Below are 21,698 nucleotides of genomic sequence, written 5' to 3' on the forward strand. Positions count from 1 at the left end.
ACAAACTTCATGTGCTTTCCTCTAAAATAGAAATCCGAGGCAGGCGCTAGGCACAGTGGTTAGGACACCACTGGGTATACCCGCATCCCGTATTGAAGTGCCTGGGTTCAAGTCCCAGCTCCACTCCCAATTTGAGCTTCCTGCTAATGTGCACCAGGGAGGGAACCTGTCATGACCCAAGTGTTCCCATACGGGAGACCCAGATTGCAGTCCTAGCTCCTGGCTGCTGCAGGCATTTGGGGTATGAGCCAATGGTTGGGAGAAGTCTTCTCTCTCTCTCCCCATCTCCCCCCCACCTACTCTGTTTCAAAATAAATAAAAATAAAAAGAAGAGGCCAGCCCCGCAGCTCAATAGGCTAATCCTCCACCTGTGGCGCCGGCACACCAGGTTCTAGTCCCGGTTGGGGCGCCACATTCTGTCCCGGTTGCTCCTCTTCCAGTCCAGCTCTCTGCTATGGCCCAGGAAGGCAGTGGAGGATGGCCCAAGTGCTTGGGCCCTGCACCTGCCTGGGAGACCAGGAGGAAGCACCTGGCTCCTGGCTTCAGATCAGCGCAGCGTGCTGGCCGTAACGGCCACTGGGGGGTGAACCAACGGCAAAGGAAGACCTTTCTCTCTGTCTCTCTCACTGTCTAACTCTGCCTGTCAAAAAAATAAAATAAATAAAATTTAAAAAAATAAAAAGAAGAAATCGTACACTGCACTTCAAAGAGAGAGATCTGCTTTTCGTCTTTCCGGTGGTGAGGCTGCCCTGGGGTGCTGGGAAATGAAACCGCAGGGTGTTGCAATTCCAGAGAGAGGCTGGAGGTGCTGACCCACAGGAGGCAGATGTCCGGCACAGCAGGGGCAGGCGACCAATCAGAGCTCAGGAATCCCAGGCGGAGCTCCTCCAACTGCCTCCCCACTCCTCAGTCTCCCTCTCTCCTCCTTCCTTCCCCCCTCCACCGCCTCCCACTGCCTTCCCTCCTCATCCTCCTGCCTCCCTGTGCCTGGTGCATGTTGCCAGAGGGGTGCCCCAGGAACCAGCCAGTTACTCATCTCATTACCAGGCTCCTCCCAGGGTCTGCCCCGTGGCCCCCGGCCACTGGGAAGCCTCCCTGGGGGATCGCACCCACTTTTAAATTTTAAGATGGTTTCTGAACCCCAGAGTTTTGAGGCTCCTGGGCAGTCGTGGATCTTTCCAAAAGCCTCTGCAGCAACAGAATTTATCTGGGTCTTTGTTATCAATTATACACTTCTGATTAACAAATAATATTTACCCAGGGTCAGTGTAGTAGTGCAGTGGGTTAAGCCTCCTCTTGCATGGCCAGCATCCCAGTCAGAGAACTTACTCAAGTCCTGTCTGCTCTGCTTCCAATCCAGCTCCCTGCTATTGCACATGGGAGAGCAGTGGAAGACCCAAGTGCTAGGTGCCCTGCACCCACATGGGAGACCTGGATGGAACTCTAAGTGCTGGCTTCAGCCTGGTCCAGCCCTGGCTGTTGTAGCCATTTAGGGAGTGAACCAGCTGATGGAAGATTCTCTCTTTCTCTTTCTCTCTCTCTCTCTCTTTCCCCCATCAGTCTGCCTTTCAAATAAATAATAAGTAAGTAAATACATCTTTTAAAATTATAATTGTGTATATTTATGGGGTAAAATGTGATGTTTCATTGCACGTATGTATTGTATAATGATCTAATCAGGGTGATGAGTGTATTTGTCACCTTAAACTTTAATCATTTCTTTGTGATGGGAACAGTCAAATCCTCTTTTAGCTGTTTTGAAATGTACCTTACTGCTCGTTCTTATCACCTCACTGGGCAGTAGGATCCCAGAACTTAGCCCTCCTCTTAGCAGTGTCTGTGTGCCTCGTGGCTAGCCTCTCCCCTCCTCTTAGCAGTGTCTGTGTGCCTCGTGGCTAGCCTCTCCCCATGCACCTGCCCCAGCCTCTCCACTTCTGTGAGATCAACTCTGTAGATTGCATGCAGGGGTGAGGTCATGCAGGATTATCTTTCTCTGCCTGGCTCACTTCACTTCACTAAGGATTCCAGAGCCGCCCATGCTTCTGTCCACGCACACACGCTCTGGATGCTGAGCAGGCCGGCCCCAGTTACCACGGGCTGGTGACCTGTGGCAGCGCACACCCATGGCCTGTGAAGCGCTTCCCCTCAGAGCCCCTCCACCCAAACGGGGCTCTGCTTTAACTTGGGAAGCCGCCCTGGGGTGCGGAGGGCCCTGCTGCAGATTCCAGCTCTCCTCCCTGCTTGCTGCCTGGCCGCAGGCCAGCCCTTCCCTCCCTGGCCTCAAATCCCTAACTATAAAATAAGGGATGGTCTTGAGCAGGATTTTCACATAGTTTCAGAGTCCTGGAACCCTCTGCTGTCTGTCCGAGGCCTGCAGAGGAGCCTGGGCCCCGTGTAAAGGGGCCATGTGGCAGCACAGCCCACAGTGCCTGGTGATTTGGCCTGCAGGGTTACACCCTTCCCCACATGTAGAAGGGCTAAAATAGGCACTGTGCTATGGACACCAGGATGGACAGCCCAGAAGCCCACCCACTTGGCTCTCCAGGATCCTGGAGCTCCCTCGAGGCTCATGTCTCTCCTGGCCTAAGTCACTTCTCAGAGCTTTGGAAATTTCAAGTCCTCAAAGCAAGGCATTGTGCGGGAGGCCCAGAGGAGCAGGAGGGACTCACGAGGAAATTCAGACAAGGTCCTGGGAGTGCGAAGAGTCCACAGCCGAGGGTGTGACCCTAAGCAACTTGCTGCATCTTCTCTCTCTCCATTTATAAAGGGGAGGGGTCGGTATAGATCAGGGATGCCAAGGATGTAGCATACATCTCACCAGCCCCCTAACTCTGCCCATGGCAGACATTGCTAATGGGTCACAGAGCTCTATCTTGTGGATGCTTCTTTTCCACAGCCCCTGTAGAGAAATAAGGACATAGCCCAGCCCCACTCCTGCTCTCTCCTTAGATGTGTTCTCTGTCACTCATGTCATTCCCAGTTTTCCACCAGCATCGTACAGCTGTGGAGGATCTTCTGACTTGAGGCATTTTCTGGTTCATTAGCCTGTAAATAAAACTCCTGATACAGTAAGAATAGCAAGAGATTCCAATGAAACAGGGTTGTCTTCATTCTCAGTCCTCTATACCATCACAGGTTTGGTTGGTTGGTTGGTTGGTTTTTTTAAAGATTTATTTATTTGAAAGGCAGAGTTACAGAAAAAGGGAGTGGCAGAGAAAGATCTTCCATGTGCTAGGTGGTCACAACGGCGGGGGCTAGACCAGGCTTAAAGTCAGGAGCCAGGAACTCCATCTGGATCTCCCACATGGGGGCAGGGACCCAAGCACCTGGGCCATCTTCTGCTGCCTTCCCAGGTGCATTAGCAGGGAGCTGGATCAGAAGCAGAGCAGCCGGGACCTGACCCAGAGCTCACATGGGATCCCATTATCACAGGCGGTGTCTTACGTCACAATTTTTGATGTATCCATGACCTACCTGTGCTATATATTCCTGATAGAGTATTATTCTTCACAATGATTCAGTTTTTCACTCTAATTACTTTTTTTTAAAAGAAACTTTGGCTGTCTATCATAAATGGAAAACCAGTAGCAACTGCTAGAAATAGCAACTAAAAATTCAGAGGGAAAAGAAAAGCAATGTGTTAAATTCTTCCTGGCGCAGTGTGGGCTTCTTTGAGAAGGGGGACCAGCCTGTGTTGAAGGCGATGTCTTAAAAAAGTTAAATTTGGAGCCGGCATTGTGGTGCGGTTGGTTAAGTGGGTTAAGCACCCACCTGTGACCCTGGCATTCCATATCAGAGCACCAGTTCAAGTCCAGCATGTTCCACTTTGAATCCAACTCCCTGCTAATGCACCTGGGAAGGCAGTGGATGATGGCCCAAATACTTGGGCCCCTGCGACTCACGTGGAAGACCCAGATGGAGTTTCTGGCTCTTGGCCATTATGGCCATTTGCAGGGAGAAACAATGAATAGAAGATACCTTCATCTCTCTCCCTCTCTGTCTCTGTCTCTTTCTGTGTGTGTGTGTCACTCTGCCTTTCAAATAAATAAGTAAATTAAAAAAAAAAAAAAGTAAACCTCTGGCCACTAAACTCCAGGGCCAAAATGTCATGGCTTTGTCATGTGACAGAGTCCCACCCCCTCTAATTAATCCCAGCCGGGACCGTTATCATGGTGCCTGGCTGAAAACCTTGCAGAACGGATTTGCAAAGCAGAGTGAGGTTGGAGGACATTCCCTTGTCCTCAGCGATTTTCTTAGCAGGGCAAAAACAAAGCACCCACCCCTGTTTGTGAGTTCATGCGATGCAAACCCGTGAGGTCGCAGCATTCTGGGAGGGGTGGCAGCCGTTTCCCATCTCCCTGCGGAGGGTGCAGAGATCGGGGCCAGTGGGTCGGCCGGGGGAAGGCAGTCGGTGAACTCAGGGCTGCAGGGCCTGGCGGAGGCGCCGTGGCCCCTTGCTGGAGTGCCTTTTAGCTCTGCCCAGGCCTGGCCCCTGTGCATTTGCAAAAAGCACCTCTAAGCTCTGTTATGGCTGCAATCCCTGTTAGGAAGGGGGGCCCTGACTGCTTGGCTGCCAACACCTGGAAGGGAGACCTGAATTCCTGCATGCTTAATGGGGGCCCTGCAGGCTCTGGGCTGGGGCTGGACCTAGAAGGACAGGAGGGTGAAAGACTGGGCCGCATTCAGTGACCGCCTTCCCACCACAGACATTCTGGCCTGCGGGTGTTCCATGTGCAAAGCTTTGGAGAGATACCTCGCCCTGCCTTGGTGATGGCCTGGGAGGTAGGGAGGACTGGCATCTGAGTCCCCATTTCTCAGAGAACTTGGGGGCTCCAGGAGGCCAGGGACTTAGCCAGCTCACACAGTACAGGAGGTACTTGGAGGGCTTAGGCCCCAGCCTGAGAGAGCCACTGCCCGAGCATCTCCAGCAGATGTGCCGCGGTGGCCCTGGGGTTGAGCCAGTGTGTCACAAGACACTGGCCTGGGGTTAGAGACAAGAAAATGACCCCAACAGGCAGGTTCCTTCTCGTCCTCCTTGGCATCTTTTTATTCTGATCATAAAAGAAAATTACAGAGAAAATACAGTGTAAAGGCCTGGAAAATACAAGTGTCAAGAACAGGACTTTTGAAGTCCTGCATATTTCCCCCAGTCCTAAGGGGGCCACTGCCATGGAGGTGTGTGACGTGGGGGAGGGTGTGAGTGTGTACAAGAGGACTTGAAGCAGTTGGTGGGAAAATGGAAGTGGAAGAAAGGTTTATCAGGCTACAAAAATATCTTGAAGTGCTTGTGTAGTTTTCTCATCGTGAGGCTTTCTGTGGGCTTTTGGAAGATCTCTGTGCACACATAAAGGTGCATTTCTATCCAGTGTGGTGGATCCTCATTGGTCACGGATTCTTTACTCACATTTGCCTACTTGCTAAACCCAGAGGCCACCGTGGGGATCTGCAGGCAGGGACAAAGGAGGAATGGTGACAGACTGGAGCTGCCCAGCGTCCCCGTTCCCACCGAGGTCGAGCAAGGAGACGGCACTCTCACGCTAAATATGTGTCTCTTTCCAAGTCCGTGCAGCATTACGTGTATTGAGCATGTTTTTTTCTGGTGATTTTCATTGTGCGTGTGTGGGGGCTATAGTGCAGTGTGTGGGTACGCTGTGTGTTGATTAAATCAGGATACCCACTTCCTGTCCCGTCGTTCCTGTGTGTCTAGAGCATTATTAATGCTGTGGTGCTGGCTTGTTGTTGAAAATGGCCCCCAGGCACAGGGGTACCGTGTTGTCCCATGGCGCTAACTACAGGAAGGCTGGATGTGTCTGATGGGGGATGTGTGTGTCAGGGAAGCTTTGTTTGGTCAGGCTGTGCTGGTGTTGGCTGTGAGTTCAATGGTCATGAGTTAATAATATGCATTAAGATGCCTTTTTTTAAAGATTTTATTTATTTGAGAGGTAGAGTTACAGTCAGAGAGAGAGAGAGATCTTCCATATGCTGGTTCACTCCTCAGATGGCTGCAATGGCCAGAGCTGAGCTCTATCTGAAGCCAGGAGCCAAGAGCTTCTTCCAGGTCTCCCACACAGGTGCAGGTGTCCCTCCACTGCTTTCCTAGGCCATAAGCAGAGAGCTGGATCAGAAGAGGAGCAGCCAGGACACAAACAGGTCCCTAAATGGGATGCCAGCATCGCATGTGGAAGCTTAGCCTACTACACCATAGCACCGGCCCTTGAGTAAGATATCTTAAAGCAGAAACACAGGGCTGCCATTGTGGCATAGGAGGTAAAGCCACCGCCTGTGACTCCGGCATCGCATATGGGCCCCAGTTCATCCCAGCTGCTCCATTTCTGATGCAGCTCCCTGTTAATGCACCTGGGAAAGAAGTAGAAGATGGTTCAAGTACTTGCACCCACGTGGGAGACCCAAAAAAATCTCCTGGTTCCTGGTTTCAGCCTGGCCCAGCCCTGGCTGTTGTAGCTATCTGGGGAGTGAACCAGCAGATGGAGGATCTCTCTCTCTCTCTCTCTCTCTTTTTCCCTCTCCCTTTGTAACTCTGACTTTCAAATAAATAAGTAAATCTTTAAAAAGAAAGAAAGTGGTGTACTCTAAAACATATACATAAAAAAAAAAAAAACAGAAGCACATACACAACAGTTAGCCTCAGCTGTCTATTGATCGATCACTTGACGAATATGTGAACAGAGACTTGAAGGACCCTGACCCTGTATTCCTCCCAGGAGTAATAGTTACATGCTCATGTTTTCTAGGTCAGGCTCTTGGCAATTCATAGAACATAACTGCTGCAAACAGCCAGACTCTGCTGTGCATGTGTGTGTGACGTGTGCATGTGACACACATGCATTTATACAGGAAAAGTTGGCCCCCTGTGTCTGTGGGTTCCATGTCTGCAGATTTCTCCGACGGTGGATCAGAAATACCGAGGGAGGTCCAGCCCAGGGCCGGATGGCTGGGTACAGCCTGGCAGTTAAGATACCCATGTCCCACATCCTAGCGCCAGGGCTCATGTCCCAGCCCTGCCTCCTGACTCTAGCTTCCCGCTCATGCACTCCCTGGGAGGCAGTGCTGATGGGTCCCCGCCACCCACATAGGAGACCTGGATTGAGTTCTCAGTTCCAGGCTTCAGCCCCAGCTGCTGTGCACATTTGAAGAGTGAACCAGTGGATGGGCACACTCTCACTCTCTTTGTCTCTCAAGTTTTTAGGAAGAATAATTTAAAAATACATTAAAGTGTATTTATTTTCCTCTACTTGAAAGGCAGAATGGGGGCCCATGTTGTGACATAGCAGGTTAAACCACTGCCTAGGGTGCCGGCCTCCCATGTGGGCTCCACTTTTGATCCAGCTTCCTGCTAATGTGCCTGGGAAAAGCAGCAGAAGATGACCCAAATACTTGGACCCCTGCACCCCCATGGGAGACCCAGAGCTTCCCTTGCTTCGGCTTAGCCTGTGCTGGCCGTTGCCACCATTTGGGGAGTGAACCAGCGGATGGAAGATCTCTGTCTCTCTTCTGTAGCTCTGCCTTTCAAACAAATTTTTAAAAGAAAAGCAGAATGACAGAGAGAAAGATCTTTCAACCACTGGTTCACCCTCCAGAAGCCTGTAACATCCAGGGCTGGGCCAGGCTGAAGCCAGGAGCCTGGAACTCCATCTGGGTCTCCCACATGGGCGATAGGAGGGCCCAAACATTTGAACCATCATCCACTGCCTCCCAGGATGCATTAGCAGAAAACTGGATTGGAAGAGGAGTAGCCGGGACTTGAACCAGTACTCTGATGTGGGATGCAGACCTCCCAATCTATGACTTAACCTGCTGTGTCACAACACCTGCCCCTAAAAATATGTTTTAAAAAATACTCTCGAGAAAAAAAATGGTATCAGAACTGAACACATGGGCCGTTTTTCCTTTGACATTGTATTACATATTCGAGGTCATTCAGAGATGATTGACAGTTCTTTGGAGGGCATGTGTAGGTTATATGCAAATATTGCACCATTTTGTACAAGGACTTGAATAACCGCCGAGTGTGGTATCGGGGGTCACAATTGCCCGTGGATGCTGTGGGGTGACTGTATATTAAATGACGTCATCTTTTTGAGATTGAGATTGTGGTGTTTCGGCCTGTTCTTTTTACCTAAGGTAGCGCCTAGACTTTGCCTTGTGCATCACAGTTGTTTCAGTTGCACAGAAATCCTTCTTATCCCAGAAGGGGAATTAGCAGGAAGGCCCCGGCCCCCGTGTGCAACGTGGAAGCTGCAGGCAGGCTGGCTGGCCAGGGAAGCAGGAACTAGAGTCCCCGCCGGGGCCAAGCTCCCCTTGTCATGTGTCCGTCTCTGCAGACCACATGTCTGTCACAGGCATGGAGGTGGCCCAGGCCCCAGCTCTTCTCCCATGGAACTGACATGCTAAGGTCTGAGTCCAGAGTCCTACGGAAGGGAAGCTGATTGGCCCAGCTTGGGTCAGGTGACTCTCCATCCGTCAGCCAGCTGTGGCCGGCCAGGTGGTGTTACTTCTGAGATGTACTCTTGCACATCTACCAAAGGACTTTTTGTTTTCTTTCCTTCTTGTCCTTTAAAATGGCCCAAGTTTGAGAACGGTGACTTTTGGGGGCCCCAGGACAGGGTGAGCCTCAGAGGAAGTGGTCACTGTAGCCCAGGCAGACGGCGTTCCTTGTGCTCTCGCTGGCAGCTCTCGGCACGGTCAGGCTGACCCAGGGCTGCCCTGTAAGCAAAGGAGGAAAACCATGCAGGCTGGGAGGTGAAGGGGGAGGGGGGTGGCAGTCAGTGTTTGAACCTCACACAGGACTCCCACCGCTCAGAGGGAGGCCTGGAGATGGGTGGCAGTGGTCAAGGCCTTTCCTGCCAGCAGCCAGGGGTGAGGATGGGGCCTTGAATCATCTGGGAGCTGGGACTCCTGTGCCCAGGTTCAGGTGCAGTGGGCCTGTGTTCCCAGGGCCGCAGAAGAAAGCCCTGGGGAGAAGGGGGTGGGCTGGGGAAGTTCACCTGTAGGGGCAGTGAGCGGGGCTGAGGCCTCCCCCGCCTTTGGGACCTGAGGATGGTGGCTGCTGTGTCGGGCAGCCGCTCATCACCACAATGAAACACCTGACGCCAGCTACCTTTCTAAGGCAAGAGATTCAATTTGCCTCATGGCCTGGGAGGTTCGCAGGCTGAGACTGGGCGGGCCCCACTGGTTCGGCATGTGGTGATGGTGTTCTTGGTGGCAGAGTGCCAAGGCCGTGCAGGGCGCCACATGGGAAGAGAAGGGGATGGCACGTGTCCGTCTATGTGTCTCTTACAAAGCCAGCAGCGTCCAGGCATGGGGCTGCACCCTAACCAGCTATCCTACCCAAGGGCCCCCCTCAAAACACCGTAATGGGATTGAGTTTCCACCTTCCCAGCTTTGGGGTTTCACATCCTGTGTGAGTTCCAAACGCTACCCAGACCTCAGCAGCCCCATCTTTCTGGGGCGTTTACTGAATCTAGGCACGCTGCTGTCATTTAAGCTTCACCGCTACTCTGAGGTTGCTGCCGTGGTGATCCCCGCTCTTTATTGATTGGGAAGCTGAGTCACCGAGAGGAAAAGCCACTTTCCCAACACCCTTAGCTCGTAGAGTTGGCGAGCAGGGTGTGAGTGGGAGCCACGCTCACCTTTGCCCTCCACAGCCTCGCAAGGCAGCAGAGGCGACAGCACAATGTCGTTGCACTCAGGCAGGCGAGGCCAAGGAGCAGCCTCTCCCCTTGAGCCCACCGGGTTAGGGCGTGGTTCCCTGGAGGTAGCCGGGGTCAGAGGCCCTGCAGCCCTGGGACCTCAGGCAGGTTGGTATCCCTCTGAGCATCTGTCCCTCGCTAGGAGCCATGGAAAGGGTGAGTCTGGCCTCCAGCCACCTGTCCACCCCTGCCCCCATGCACCCTGGCCCACCCCACCCTCTCCTCGCCACAAGTTCCTGTCCTCGCGTGCTTCAAGGAAGTATAGAAACCGAGGATTCCGGGACACGGACAGGCTGGACTGGGGGAAGTCACGCGGGCCTGACTGGGGCAGTGGGAGCAGGGCTGCACCCAACCGATTCCCAGGCAAGGCCCGGTCGTGGCCGCTGGGCTTCCTCTTTCCCAGGAATATGGAGGCTGGGGGACAGGCAAAGGGGCAGGACGACCACGACCCCAGAGACACGGCCAGGGCCCCTTCCATGGTCCTCAGGCTTGTCCACGCAGGCACTCCATCTGTGAGGGCCTCACCTCCTGGGGCCTCACTTCCTTCCCACCGCACTCAGTGCTGAGTGTACAGTACACAAGGTCTCTGCTCTTTTGAAACTTAAACCTACTAGGAAAGCAGACCCTGAGGCCGTTACAGTAACACGCCATTGACTTTGTGATGGGGAAGTGGGTGCTAAGGCAACATGGAACAAGGACATCCAACCTGATGTGGATGGGGCGAGAGCAATCAGGGAGGGCTTTCTGGAGGAAATGGCCTTTTCGTTGAGCCTTGTTCCTTGACTTGTAGAACATACTGGATTTTTGTCTGGTTATTTCCTCACAGTCACTTTAACTTGTGCCTCTGCCTCCTGTATTTCCTATAATTTGGAGCCTAGGTCATGAGGCTTTGGATAAGGTTAGGCCTTTTGGGGCAGTGATACTGACCGTGGTTCCATACGCTTCATATTGTGTCCCAGCGCCACTGGAGTTGTACCAGGTTCCACACTTGGCCTTCACTGGGAAGGTAAGAGTGGGGGTCACTCTTTGACATCATGTGACTGCCCTGTCTCCAGCAATTCTGGCAGCCACCAAGGAACTTTCCAGAACAGCTATGCCGTTTTGCTGCAGTGTATCAATTCCAGTTGCTACACATTTTCATCAGCTTGTTCTTCGTTTTTTTCTAAAATGTATTTATTTATTTGAAAGAGAAATAGAGAAGGGGAGAGGGAGAGAGAGAGCAAGAGCGAGAGAGAGCGAGCTTCAATCTGCTCTTTTACTCTCCAAATGGTTGCAACAGCCGGGGTTGGGCCAGGCCAACGCTGGGAGTCTGGCACCCTATCCAGGTCTCCCATGTGGGTGACAGAGGCTTGGGACAGCGGTTTGTGCCGACTGGGCTGCATGCGTACCTGAGGCCAGCTGCTCTGCACCCTGCCATTTTGCAGCAGTAGCTGAATAGCACAGTCCTGTCTGCTTTTCCGACAGAGGAGGCCCTCGGGTGGCCTGGGCCTGGGCCTCCACCTACCCCGACCCCACTCCTGGTCAGTCTGATAGATGCAGCTGCTGGTGCACCATGGTTTCACTTTGCCTTTCTCTGTTGGTGAATGACATTGACCAACCAGCTTCTCAGTGCTTCCTCGTATGCTCTTTGATGAAGTGTCTGAGTCCTGGGTTCAAGTCGGTTGTTTTCTTAGTATTGAGTTTTGAGACTTTTTAAAGCATATTCTGAGCGTAAGTCCCGTGCGGCACGTGTTTTAAATGCTGTTTGCTGGATAGGGTTTGCATGTTATTTCCAGGGAATGTGATGTGGAGTAGGTAAGTCTGTAAGGAAGTCTGCTTTTTTTAAAAGTGATTTATTTGTTTGAAAGGTAGAGTAACAGAAGGAGAGAGAGACAGAAAGAGAGATATCTTCCATCTGCTGGTTCACGCCCCAAATGGCTGCAACAGCTGGGGCTGGGCCAGGCCAAAACCAGGAGCCAAGAGCTTCATCTTGGTCTCCAGCTGGGTAGCAGGAACCCAAGTACTTGCCATCGTCTTCTGCCTCCCAGGCGCATGAGCAGGAAGCTGGATCAGAAGCCAAGACCATGATATGGGATGCAGCAGCTTAACCTATTGTGCCACAATGCCCAGAAATCTGCTTTTTTAAAAAAAAATTACTAATTTTTTACATGATGCTGACATAAAACAGCAATATTTACCATTTCAGCCATTGTCAAGTATACAGTTAAGTAGCATTAAGTATGTTCACATCCTTGTGCAACCATCACCACCACTCATCTCTAGGACTTTTTTCATCTAAACTGAAACTCTGTCCCCATTAAACACCACCTCCCCATGTCCCCTCTGTCCAGCCCCGGGCAGCCACCCTGCTGCTTTCTCTCTGTGAATGGAACTGCTCCAGATGAATCATACACACGCAGCCACACCACGTTCGTCCTTTCGTGACTGGCTTGTGTCACTTAGCGCACTGTCTTCAGGGTTTCTGTGTGTTGTAGCATGGGCCAGAATTTCCTTTTGTCAGACTGAGTAATCCTCCATTGCTCAACATCCCACAGGCCGGGTAATTTATAATGGACCAGAATGTAATTCTCCCAGTCCTGGAGGCTGGGAAGTTCAAGGTCAAGGGGCCAGCGTCTGGTGAGGCCCTTCCCACTGCATCATCCATTGGTGAAATGCATTACATGGTGAAAGGGCAGAGGGGCCGGACCATCCCATTAGAAGGAAGGCCCTCCTGGGTGACAGTGTTAGAGCCATGCTGACCCCTTCGGCCCCACCTGCCAACGCTGCTGCATGGGGACCACATTTTCAACACATGCTGCTTGGGGGTACATGCACGGGTCCCACCCTTTGGCTGTTGCGACAGGTGCTCTGCGACCTGGGTTTGGGGTGGCATCTAGAGGCCATTGCCTTGGCTGCAGCTAACAGAAACTGACTCAGAGTGACTTCGCAAAGAAAGGGAGTGATCTGGCTCTTGTCTGTGAAATGTCCAGGGAGCAGACTGGACCCAGGAGTTCCGGTGATGCCACAGGGCCTCGCCCTCCCCTCTCCCTCTCAGCTCTGCCTTCTTCTTTGTGACAGCGGTGTGCCATGGAATCATTGGTGTAGAGTTCCCCTCCCAGCCGGCAGTGCCACCAAAAATTCTAAAATGCAGGGCCGTGGTTGTAGTAAGGCCTGTGACCCCAACATTCCCTTATCAGAGCGCTGGTTCGAGTCCAGGCTGCTCCACTTCTGATCCAGCTCCCTTCTAATGTGCCTGGGAAGACAGCAGATGATGGTCCAAGTAGTTGGGCCCCTGCCATCCATGTGGGAGACCCAGATGGAGTTCCAGGCACCTGGCCCAACTCCTGCTGTTGCAGCCATTTGGGTAGTGATTCAGGAGGTACAAGAGTCAGTCTCTCTCTCTCTCTCTTACTCTCTCTCACTCTGGCTTTCACGTAAATAAATCTTTTTCTGAAAGTTCTAGAATGGGGTCCTGTCAGGCTGGCTTGGGTCAGTTTCCCATCCTTGAATCACAGCTGTGGCCAGACCCAGGCAATGCTCCCGTTAACCCAGCCTGGGAGCCCCCACCGCCCCTACCACCAGGATTTGGGGGGAAGGGAAGGTTCTCCTATGAAAATTAGGGTACCAGAAGACGTGGGACAAGCACGAGGAGGGGAAACTGCACTCCTAATGAGTGCCAGGCCCAGACAAGGCCGCCAGACCCTGGTGAGCGTGGTCAGTCCTCAGGGGCGTCCACACAGGTTAGTGCCTTGTGAGTGTCACCCAGCGGCTGAGCCCGCACTGAACTGCGCCTGCTGCCCCCGCAGCCTGCAAACAGGAGGGAGGGGACAGTCCCCATGAAGACATTAGATCTGTGCTGCAGGTGCCGATGTCCAGCCGTGTTCAGAGGTTGACTCCCGCCAGACAGTTAGGCTTACCACAGAGTCCGCGTGCGATGGAGACCAGACGGCACAAGGGGATGGTCTAAGCAGGATCTCTTTTTCTGTTTACGGGAATATGCTTTTTGTTGGTTTTTTGGGAGGAAAAAAACCACAGTATTTGACAATCTTGCTTATTTTCTTCCTTCTTATTTCATCCCCATTGGCAATGTCCTTGACGGAATGTCAGCCAAGGTTTGCTTGAGCATCCTTAGTGGAGGAGATCTTTGGCATAGTCTGTTTTCCTTTGGGGGCCTCAGTTTACCTGTCTGGAAGCTTGGCTGAGTTCTGTGGTCCCTTTCAGCTCTGGCTTCCTGTCGCTGGTGCAGAAAGCTCCCTGCTGGGGCCCCTGGCCCTCTGCACACCATTTCCCATTCAGCAGCTGGAGGGGTGTATCTGCATGCTTTTAAAACATGCCATGGGACCTACCGCGTGCCTCTCCAAGCCCTTAAAACTCACGAAATCCAAGGTTCCCTCTGTGCTCAGAAGCCTCTGTGTGGCCACACCCCCATCACCACCATCATGCTTCCAGTCCGTCTGTAATGTGTGATTATAGGCATGGCTGCTGCTTCCTGCCACTCTCTAACGATGGGATCTGTGTCGGTCTCGCAGCCCCTGTGTCCCAGCTTACTGCATGCTCTACCCTGAGGACATGGGTGAATGGGTGAGCGGGAACCATGCAGGTCTCTACCATGGACTCCCACGGATGCAGATTTGAGGTCTTCCATCTGAATGAAACTTCCCTCGACTGCTCCAGCGGCTTTGTAGACACAGCTCTCCTTTCATGGGAGACTTTGCCTGCTGTCTGGGACCGTGAGCCTGAAGAGCAGACAGAGTGAGCTGGGAGGCCCACGTCCTGGTATTGGAACAGCCTGTGTTCATGAACAGGGTTGGGGCAGACACAAGGGGAATCAGGGCAGAGGGTACTGTTGGACCAGGAGCTCAGATCTTAAAATTATCATGACTCTGTGTGAGATGGGCTTCATGACCCCACTAGACAGATAAGAAAGAGGAGGCTTCAAGAGTCAGGCAGAGGCCGGCGCCGTGGCTCAATAGGCTAATCCTCCGCCTTGCGGCGCCAGCACACCGGGTTCTAGTCCCGGTCGGGGCACCGGATTCTGTCCCGGTTGCCCCCCTTCCAGGCCAGCTCTCTGCTGTGGCCAGGGAGTGCAGTGGAGGATGGCCCAAGTCCTTGGACCCTGCACCCCATGGGAGACCAGGAGAAGCACCTGGCTCCTGCCATCGGATCAGCGCGATGTGCCGACCGCAGCACGCCGGCCATGGCGGCCATTGGAGGGTGAACCAACGGCAAAGGAAGACCTTTCTCTCTGTCTCTCTCTCTCACTGTCCACTCTGCCTGTCAAAAAAAAAAAAAAAAAAAGAGTCAGGCAGTTGCGTGACTCTAGACCTTCTGAGCTCTGGAGCCCAGGTCCTGCCCGTGGTGCTATGCTTCACTGAAATCAAACCAGCGTTGGCTTTGCACACGCTGTTGCCAGTGAGCTGCCACCCTGCGTCCTGTCCTGATTTCTCTCTTTCTCATCACACCCAGCAAGTCCTCTCCTGTAAGTCCATGATGCTAGCGAGGCTCGGGCTCCAGCCCCCTGAGGCTGCTGTACCTTTGTCCGTTTTGAATGTGGGCATCCTAGTAAGAACTCATTTGAAAAGGGATTCTGCAAACTTTGCAAATCACTGCCAAGTACGGTACCCCATCCACTCCTGAGCGGGTCTTGTTCCCCCCTCCACCCACAGCCTCCCCTCCGTCTCCTGCTGTCTAAGTCCTGCATGTCCGTCAAGACATCCTGTGATGACTCCAAGGTTGGAAGTCTTGCTCCGCCTCCCCTTCCTGTGTCAATCAAGACTAGATGACGTGTGTCAGAAACCCAACTTAAACTGGCTCCAAAAATAACTCAAGAGAGTGGGTGTGGTCTGAGACATAATTATTGTCCAGGAAACTGGACTGTACAGGAGTAGATTTAGCTTCAAGTAGAGCTAAATGTGAGGGTCAGACCGTGTCTTCAGGACTCTCTCTCTCCCTCTCAGATTTATTTTATTTGAAAGGCAGAGTGACATAGAGAAAAAGAGAGACAGGGATAGAGAGAGATCTTCCATCCACTTGTTCACTCCTCAAATGGCTGCAACAGCCAGGGCTGGGCTGGGCTGGGCTGGACTGAAGCTAGGAGCCTGGGTCTTCCATATGAGTGGCAGGTGCTCAAGCACTTGGGCCAGCTGCTGCTGCTTTCCTAGGGGCATTAGCAGGGAGCTGGATTGGAAGTGGAACAGCTGGGACTTGAAGATAGCTTAACTTGTTGCACCACAATGCAGGCTACAGGAATTTCTTATTTTTTTTTAAAGATTTATTTTATTTATTTGAAAGACAGTTACAGAGAGAGGTAGAGACAGAGAGAGAGGTCTTCCATCTGCTGGTTCACTCCCCCAGATGGCCACAATGGCTAGAGCTGAGCCTATCTGAAGCCAGGAGCCAGGAGCTTCCTCCGGGTCTCCCACGTGGGTGCAGGGGCCCAAGGACTTGGGCCATCTTCTGCTGCTTTCCCAGGCCACAGTAGAAAGCTAGATTGGAAGAGGAGCCGCCAGGATTAGAACCAGCGCCCATATGGGATGCTGGCACTGCAGGCCAGGGCTTTAACTCACTGTGCCACAGTGCCAGCCCCAAGGAATCTCTTAATAGCACCTGTTCTCAAGCAGGTGCTTCCCCAGTGTTGATAAGATGGCCCCTAACAGCCTGGTAGCCTCAAGGGAAGAAAGCTTCTTCCTCTCCAGGGTTGGAGCTAAAGTTCCAGGGCTGACTCTTATTGGCCCAGCTCAGGTCACATGTCCACCCTTCAGCCAATCACAACAGATGATGAATATACCACCTCTGTATCTAAGGGGTTGGGCTAAAGGAGGTGCCCAGGAGACAAGTCAAGGTGCTCTGGTTGGAAGAAAGAGTAATCAGGACTGAGTGGCCACTGCCCTGAGTTAGTTACCTTCCCTTACGCATGTGTTGTCCTCTCCAGCTAACCTAGCTTGTGGAGGACAGGAGCTCTGCCTGTGGAGACCATAAGCCTCTGACCGCACTGAGTCCTGGTGTTTACACAGCCTTTCTCCATTTCCAAGGAGCTTCGCATATGTATAAGGCAACTTCAAAAAATTCATGAAAAATGGAACAAAAAGACAAATTGATGCAAAACAAAGTTTTTGTCATCCATGCATAACTTTTTCCTAATATGCATTCCATGAACTTTCTGAAGCACTGTTGTTTGTGTTGAATGGTTACAAATCTCCCAGAACAGTGGTGTTTGTAAGCCAGGAATGGGGGGCAGGTGTGCCAGTCCCTTAGCCCCCCAAGTGTCCAGCTGGCCTTAAGGGCCCAGAGCCGCCAGGGGCCTCTGGCCTCCAGCATCATCTCATTTCGCCTGAACTTGTTGCCAGTGTATTGTCTCCTACAGGGTCATCACTTCTGACAAAGTGGGGAAATCGGGGGCATGCTTCTGCTTGAGACATCACATTCCATATCACGGTGCCTGGGTTCAAGTCCCAGCTGCTCAGCTTCCAACCCAGCTTTGTGTTGGTGCACACTCCGGAGGCAGCACATGATGGCTGGAGTATTTGGTTCTCTGCCACCCATGTGGAAGACCTGGGTTGAGTTCCCTGCTCTTGACGTTGTGGCCTGGCTGTTGCTGGCATTTAGAGAGTGAATCAATGGATGGGAGCTTTCTCTCTCTCTCTCTCTCTCTCTCTCTCTCTGCCTTTCAAAAAAATGAAAATAAATGTCATTTTTGAAAAGTTGGAATGGGTGAGGTTTACAGAACAGTTCCCCATCCTTCCCTTTGTCAGATGCTTATATCTGTCCTGGGAGGTGGAGGAAGCAGGTGCTGTTAACCCAGTTTGCAGATGGAGAAAACTGGGTCATAGGGAAAAATGAACTTGGCTTGGTTCCTTATTGGTGGAGAGAGTGTGAGATTCAGTGCGTGGAAAATACTAAGATGGCCCAGAACTGCAGATCCCCAGGACTTCTGATGAAAGTCCAGGTTTCAGGAATGACTGGCGAAGCCGGCAGCCCCGTGGCCGTCTGAGTTCCGAGTGGCGTGAGGAATCCTTACGGAGCTGACACTGCTGATGCTTCCTGCACCTGATGTCTAAGCCTTTGGTGCAGCTCCAGAATGGGGGCTTATTGTACCCATTTGATTGCAGAGGAAGCTGAGGCTCAGAACAAGTCACTCATCGTGCTGGTCATTGGCCAAGCTGAGATTCAAACCCAGGCCTTCCTGCCCCTGAACCCTGTGCTCCCCCCGGGTCTCGGCTATGGAAAGGTCCCCCTGGGTATTAACCCTCTTGTCCTCTGTCCTGCCCCCAGGTCTACATCATCCGGGTCACGTGGTCCAGCGGCTCCACTGAAGCCATTTACCGGCGCTACAGCAAGTTCTTTGACCTCCAGGTAAGGATTCAGGCCTCTGCCAAGCTGCAGGGGGTGGGGTGGGGGGTGGGGGGCAGGGAGCATAATTGGGCTTACATCACTCTGCGACTTTAGAGCCCAGACTTCTTATTTCCTAGACTTAAAAATGACACCCATAGCTTTGGGGCATAAGTAATGTGTTTTACTGCTTTATGCTTTGAAATCTCATATTTTCCGAATAAGAGAAAGTATGCTTATCGACTGCTGGATGACGGGCCGTAATCTAGAAATCATTTCCATGTGGCTTTGGCGTTGCAGATTTTGAACTTGGGCTTTGAACAGTGATGGCATTTGCTGGTGAGCTCAGTGTGTTGAGTATGGGTGGACCCCTGGGGCTGTTCAGCCCTGCAGACAGACCCGCAGCTCTGGCCTCCTCCTCGGACCCTGTGCTCAGCTCCTGGAGTGCTCGATGAGGGCACTGCACTTGTCCCTTTCCCCCCAGGGCCTTTGCACCCAGAACACACCCCTGTACCTTCCTGTTTGATTCCCTGGCTGGAGTAACTTCTACCCTTCAGGCTCTCATCCTCTGGGAAACCCTGTCTGACTTCATTCCCAGGCCAGCAAGGACCAGCTGTTCTGCACCCCCTGACTCTGTGTCTCTCTTTGCATGCAGCTGTCTGCCTGTCTGACTCCCTCTCGACTGTCAGGGTAGGAACCACGTCTTCCTTGTCCTGTCTCTGCTGAGTATATTTTTCAAGGCCTAGCACACAGTCTGGGTCCCATCAGTGTTTGGTGCACCACCATTCTCATAGGGAGCCAGGCAGTACACGGGCAGCTCAGTATGAGTCCAGCTCCATGGGGTTCAAACGGCCCTGATCCAGGGGTCAGTAGATTCATCTCGATGTCACCAAAGGTAGGCAACTCGAAGCTGGTGAAAAGTCAGGATTCTTCCTGCGTGATGTCACCAAGTTACTTAGAAAATGCCTAGCCATGGCATTATGGTGTAGCAGGTAAAGCTGCCACCTGCAACACCAGCATCCTATATGGCACCAGTCCATGTCCTGGCTGCTCCACTTCCAATCCAGCTCCCTGCTGATATGCCTGGGAAAGCAGTAGAAGATGGCCCAGGTCCTTGGGCCCCTGTTACCCACATGGGAGACTTTGAAGAAGCTCCTGGCTCTTAGCTTCTGACCAGCCCAACTCCAGCCTTTGGGACCACTTGGAGAGTTAACCAGTGGATGGAAGATTCTCTCTCTCTCTCTCTCTCTCTAACTTTGCCTTTAAAATAAATAAATAAATCTTAACCAAAAAAAAAAAAAAAAAGAAAGAAAGAAAGAAAGAAAGTGCCTGCCTCAGGAGACAGTGGGAACTGGCCTAGCCTTCTGATGTTGTGCGTGGTCCCTGCTGTGTGGTTAAGGGTCACGTGACCACTCGTGTGGACACAAGTCTCCCCACCAGAATGACCATTTTCCTCTGTATGGATGCTTCAGCTGCAAGTGACAGGAACCTCACTCAAACTGGCCTAAGTAAACAGGGATATTTTTTAGCTGTTTTAAATCAATATCCTAGGGGGGAAAAGCTTCTGGGCTTCAGGCACAGCTTAATCCAGGGTTTTCACAGTGTGCCCCGACCTGGCTTCCTCCTCTCTTCCCACACTCCAGCTTCTATGGTGTTGTTAGGCGGCCATCCCACGTGACTGCAAAATGATTTCTGCAGCCCTCCACTCACCCTCAGCAGGAAAGAGTAAAAGCCACTTCCTGAAGTCCCATAAAACACATGTGTATGTCATAGGCTCATCCTTATGCCAGTCAATCTGAGTGAGCAGTGCGACACCCAATGGGCTTGCGTGGATCCCTGCTCCACCTTTGGAGTCTAGGGGCTGGGCATGGAGACCCGGAGAGAGGCAGAGTGATGCCCAGCTGTGAACAGAGATAAAGTAGACATCTGTGGGCCATGAGAGGACAGCCCTGTCCCCTGTACAGCATCCTTAGCCCCACAGGCGTCCTTGGTGATGGAGACCTAGTCTGTTCCAGAAAATGTCAAATGAAGAACTTCCAGGGCCTGAGTTCTGTGATCTTAAAGGGGGAAGAAATGATGTGCTCCTAACAGTCTCCCCAGTGTCACTAAAACAGCCCCAGGCAGCAGCACAACACCCTGCCCAGATCAAGGCGGAACAGTCGCGACACCAGTTACCTCTCCGTTGAAGAGGCGATGAGCACATTCCTGATGTGTGTGTATCACGCACAAGCCGCGTTTTCCTTCTCTGTAGCAAACGTGGGCTGAATGTAAATAAGCAAAGAAGCCGTAAGTTAAAGGTGCTAAGATACCATCTCTGATGGCCTTGGCGGGAGGGAGCGCTAGCCCCTAGGGGAAGGAAGGGAGGATGATGGCGGTCTTGCCCAGCACCGTCTGAGGCTGTGAGCAGACGGCATGCTCCTGTGTTAGAACGACTGAAACCCCAGCCAGGGCCCTCCACGTCCGTGTACCCAGACCCAGGGGAGAGGGTGCAGGCTTCTTATAGCCGGGCTTTGGGTTGGAGAGTGACAGTTGGGTAAATAATTTGACAAGTTGCTACAGGGTCTGGGAGCGGGCAGGGGCTGCCTCTGTTAGTTCCAGAGGCTGCCTGCCTGCCTGACACCTCCTAGGAGGGAGCAGCGGATTTGATTATCATGCTAGGGACACTTTATATTCCTATTGCAAAAGCCCATATGGGGGGGGGGGTAGCTGTGACATAGCAGGTAAAACCGCTGCCTGCAGTGCCAGCATCCCATATGGGCACTAGTTTGAGTCCCGGTTGCTCCACTTCCGATCCACTCTCTGCTATGGCCTAGGAAAGCAGTGGAAGATGGCCCAAGTGCTTGGGCCCCTGCACCCGAGTGGAAGACCCGGAAGCAGCTCCTGGCTTCAGATTGGCACAGCTCCAGCCATTGTGGCCATCTGGGGAGTGAACCAGCAGATGGAAGACCCCTCTCTCTCTCTGCTTCTGCCTCTCTGTAACTCTGCCTTTCAAGTAAATAAATAAATATTTTTTTAAAAAAATGCCCACATGGCTAGCTAGGTACCAAGAGAGAGGGGCATCAGATTTACAGAAAGAGGTGCATCCCAAGGAACCCAGCATCTGACACTGTGGCCTCAGGGTCTCCCATGGAGCCTGTTTTGCTTTCCCATGAGCCTCTCTGCACCAGCTTCCCCCACTGCCCCCCGGCCCATGTCCTCCGAGAGCATCCCCTGGTTAGCACTGTGAGTGCCCATCCCTGTTATCAGTGCACTGGAGTTTCTGGGTGCTAATTCCATTCTCCAGCAGAGAGATGTGATTGTCCCAAAGGTCCAGAGTTGGGTCCCCTCCTGAGCTTGTCACCTGTGGCTGAGGAGGTGGGAGGTCATTGGTACTTTGTCATCTGGGGGAGCTGTGGACAGGGGTGGGGAGGAGCCCCCAGCAGCACTTGTGTAGACATGCTGGCATGGGGCAGTACCATGGGCCGGGCCACGTGCAGGGTGGACTGTGCTAGCCCCATCGCTATGCCAGCGTGGCCCAAGGCTTCCAACTGCAGCTTCTCGGATCAGACAGCCCTGGGTTCACCTCTAGCTTGGGGCCACTTTTGTATGTTTCTGAGCCTCAGTCTCCACATCTGTGCAATGGGAATGAACATCCTTCCCCGCCACATGTTTATTGTGACAACTCAAGGAGGTGTGCCTGGC

The 21,698-nt window shown here is 52.5% G+C and overlaps 1 protein-coding gene across 1 annotated transcript in view; it reads left to right on the top strand.

Moving 5' to 3' along the window:
* SH3PXD2B (SH3 and PX domains 2B) overlaps positions 1-21,698 on the top strand; it is a 103,498-nt gene that overhangs the window by 18,166 nt on the left and 63,634 nt on the right. The window contains exon 2 of the mRNA XM_062188684.1: positions 17,961-18,041. Coding sequence (XP_062044668.1) covers positions 17,961-18,041 — 81 coding nt within the window. The remainder of the gene's footprint in view (positions 1-17,960; positions 18,042-21,698) is intronic.

The sequence above is a fragment of the Lepus europaeus genome, chromosome 4 (genome assembly GCF_033115175.1).
Source record: "Lepus europaeus isolate LE1 chromosome 4, mLepTim1.pri, whole genome shotgun sequence".
Classification (NCBI taxonomy): domain Eukaryota; kingdom Metazoa; phylum Chordata; class Mammalia; order Lagomorpha; family Leporidae; genus Lepus; species Lepus europaeus.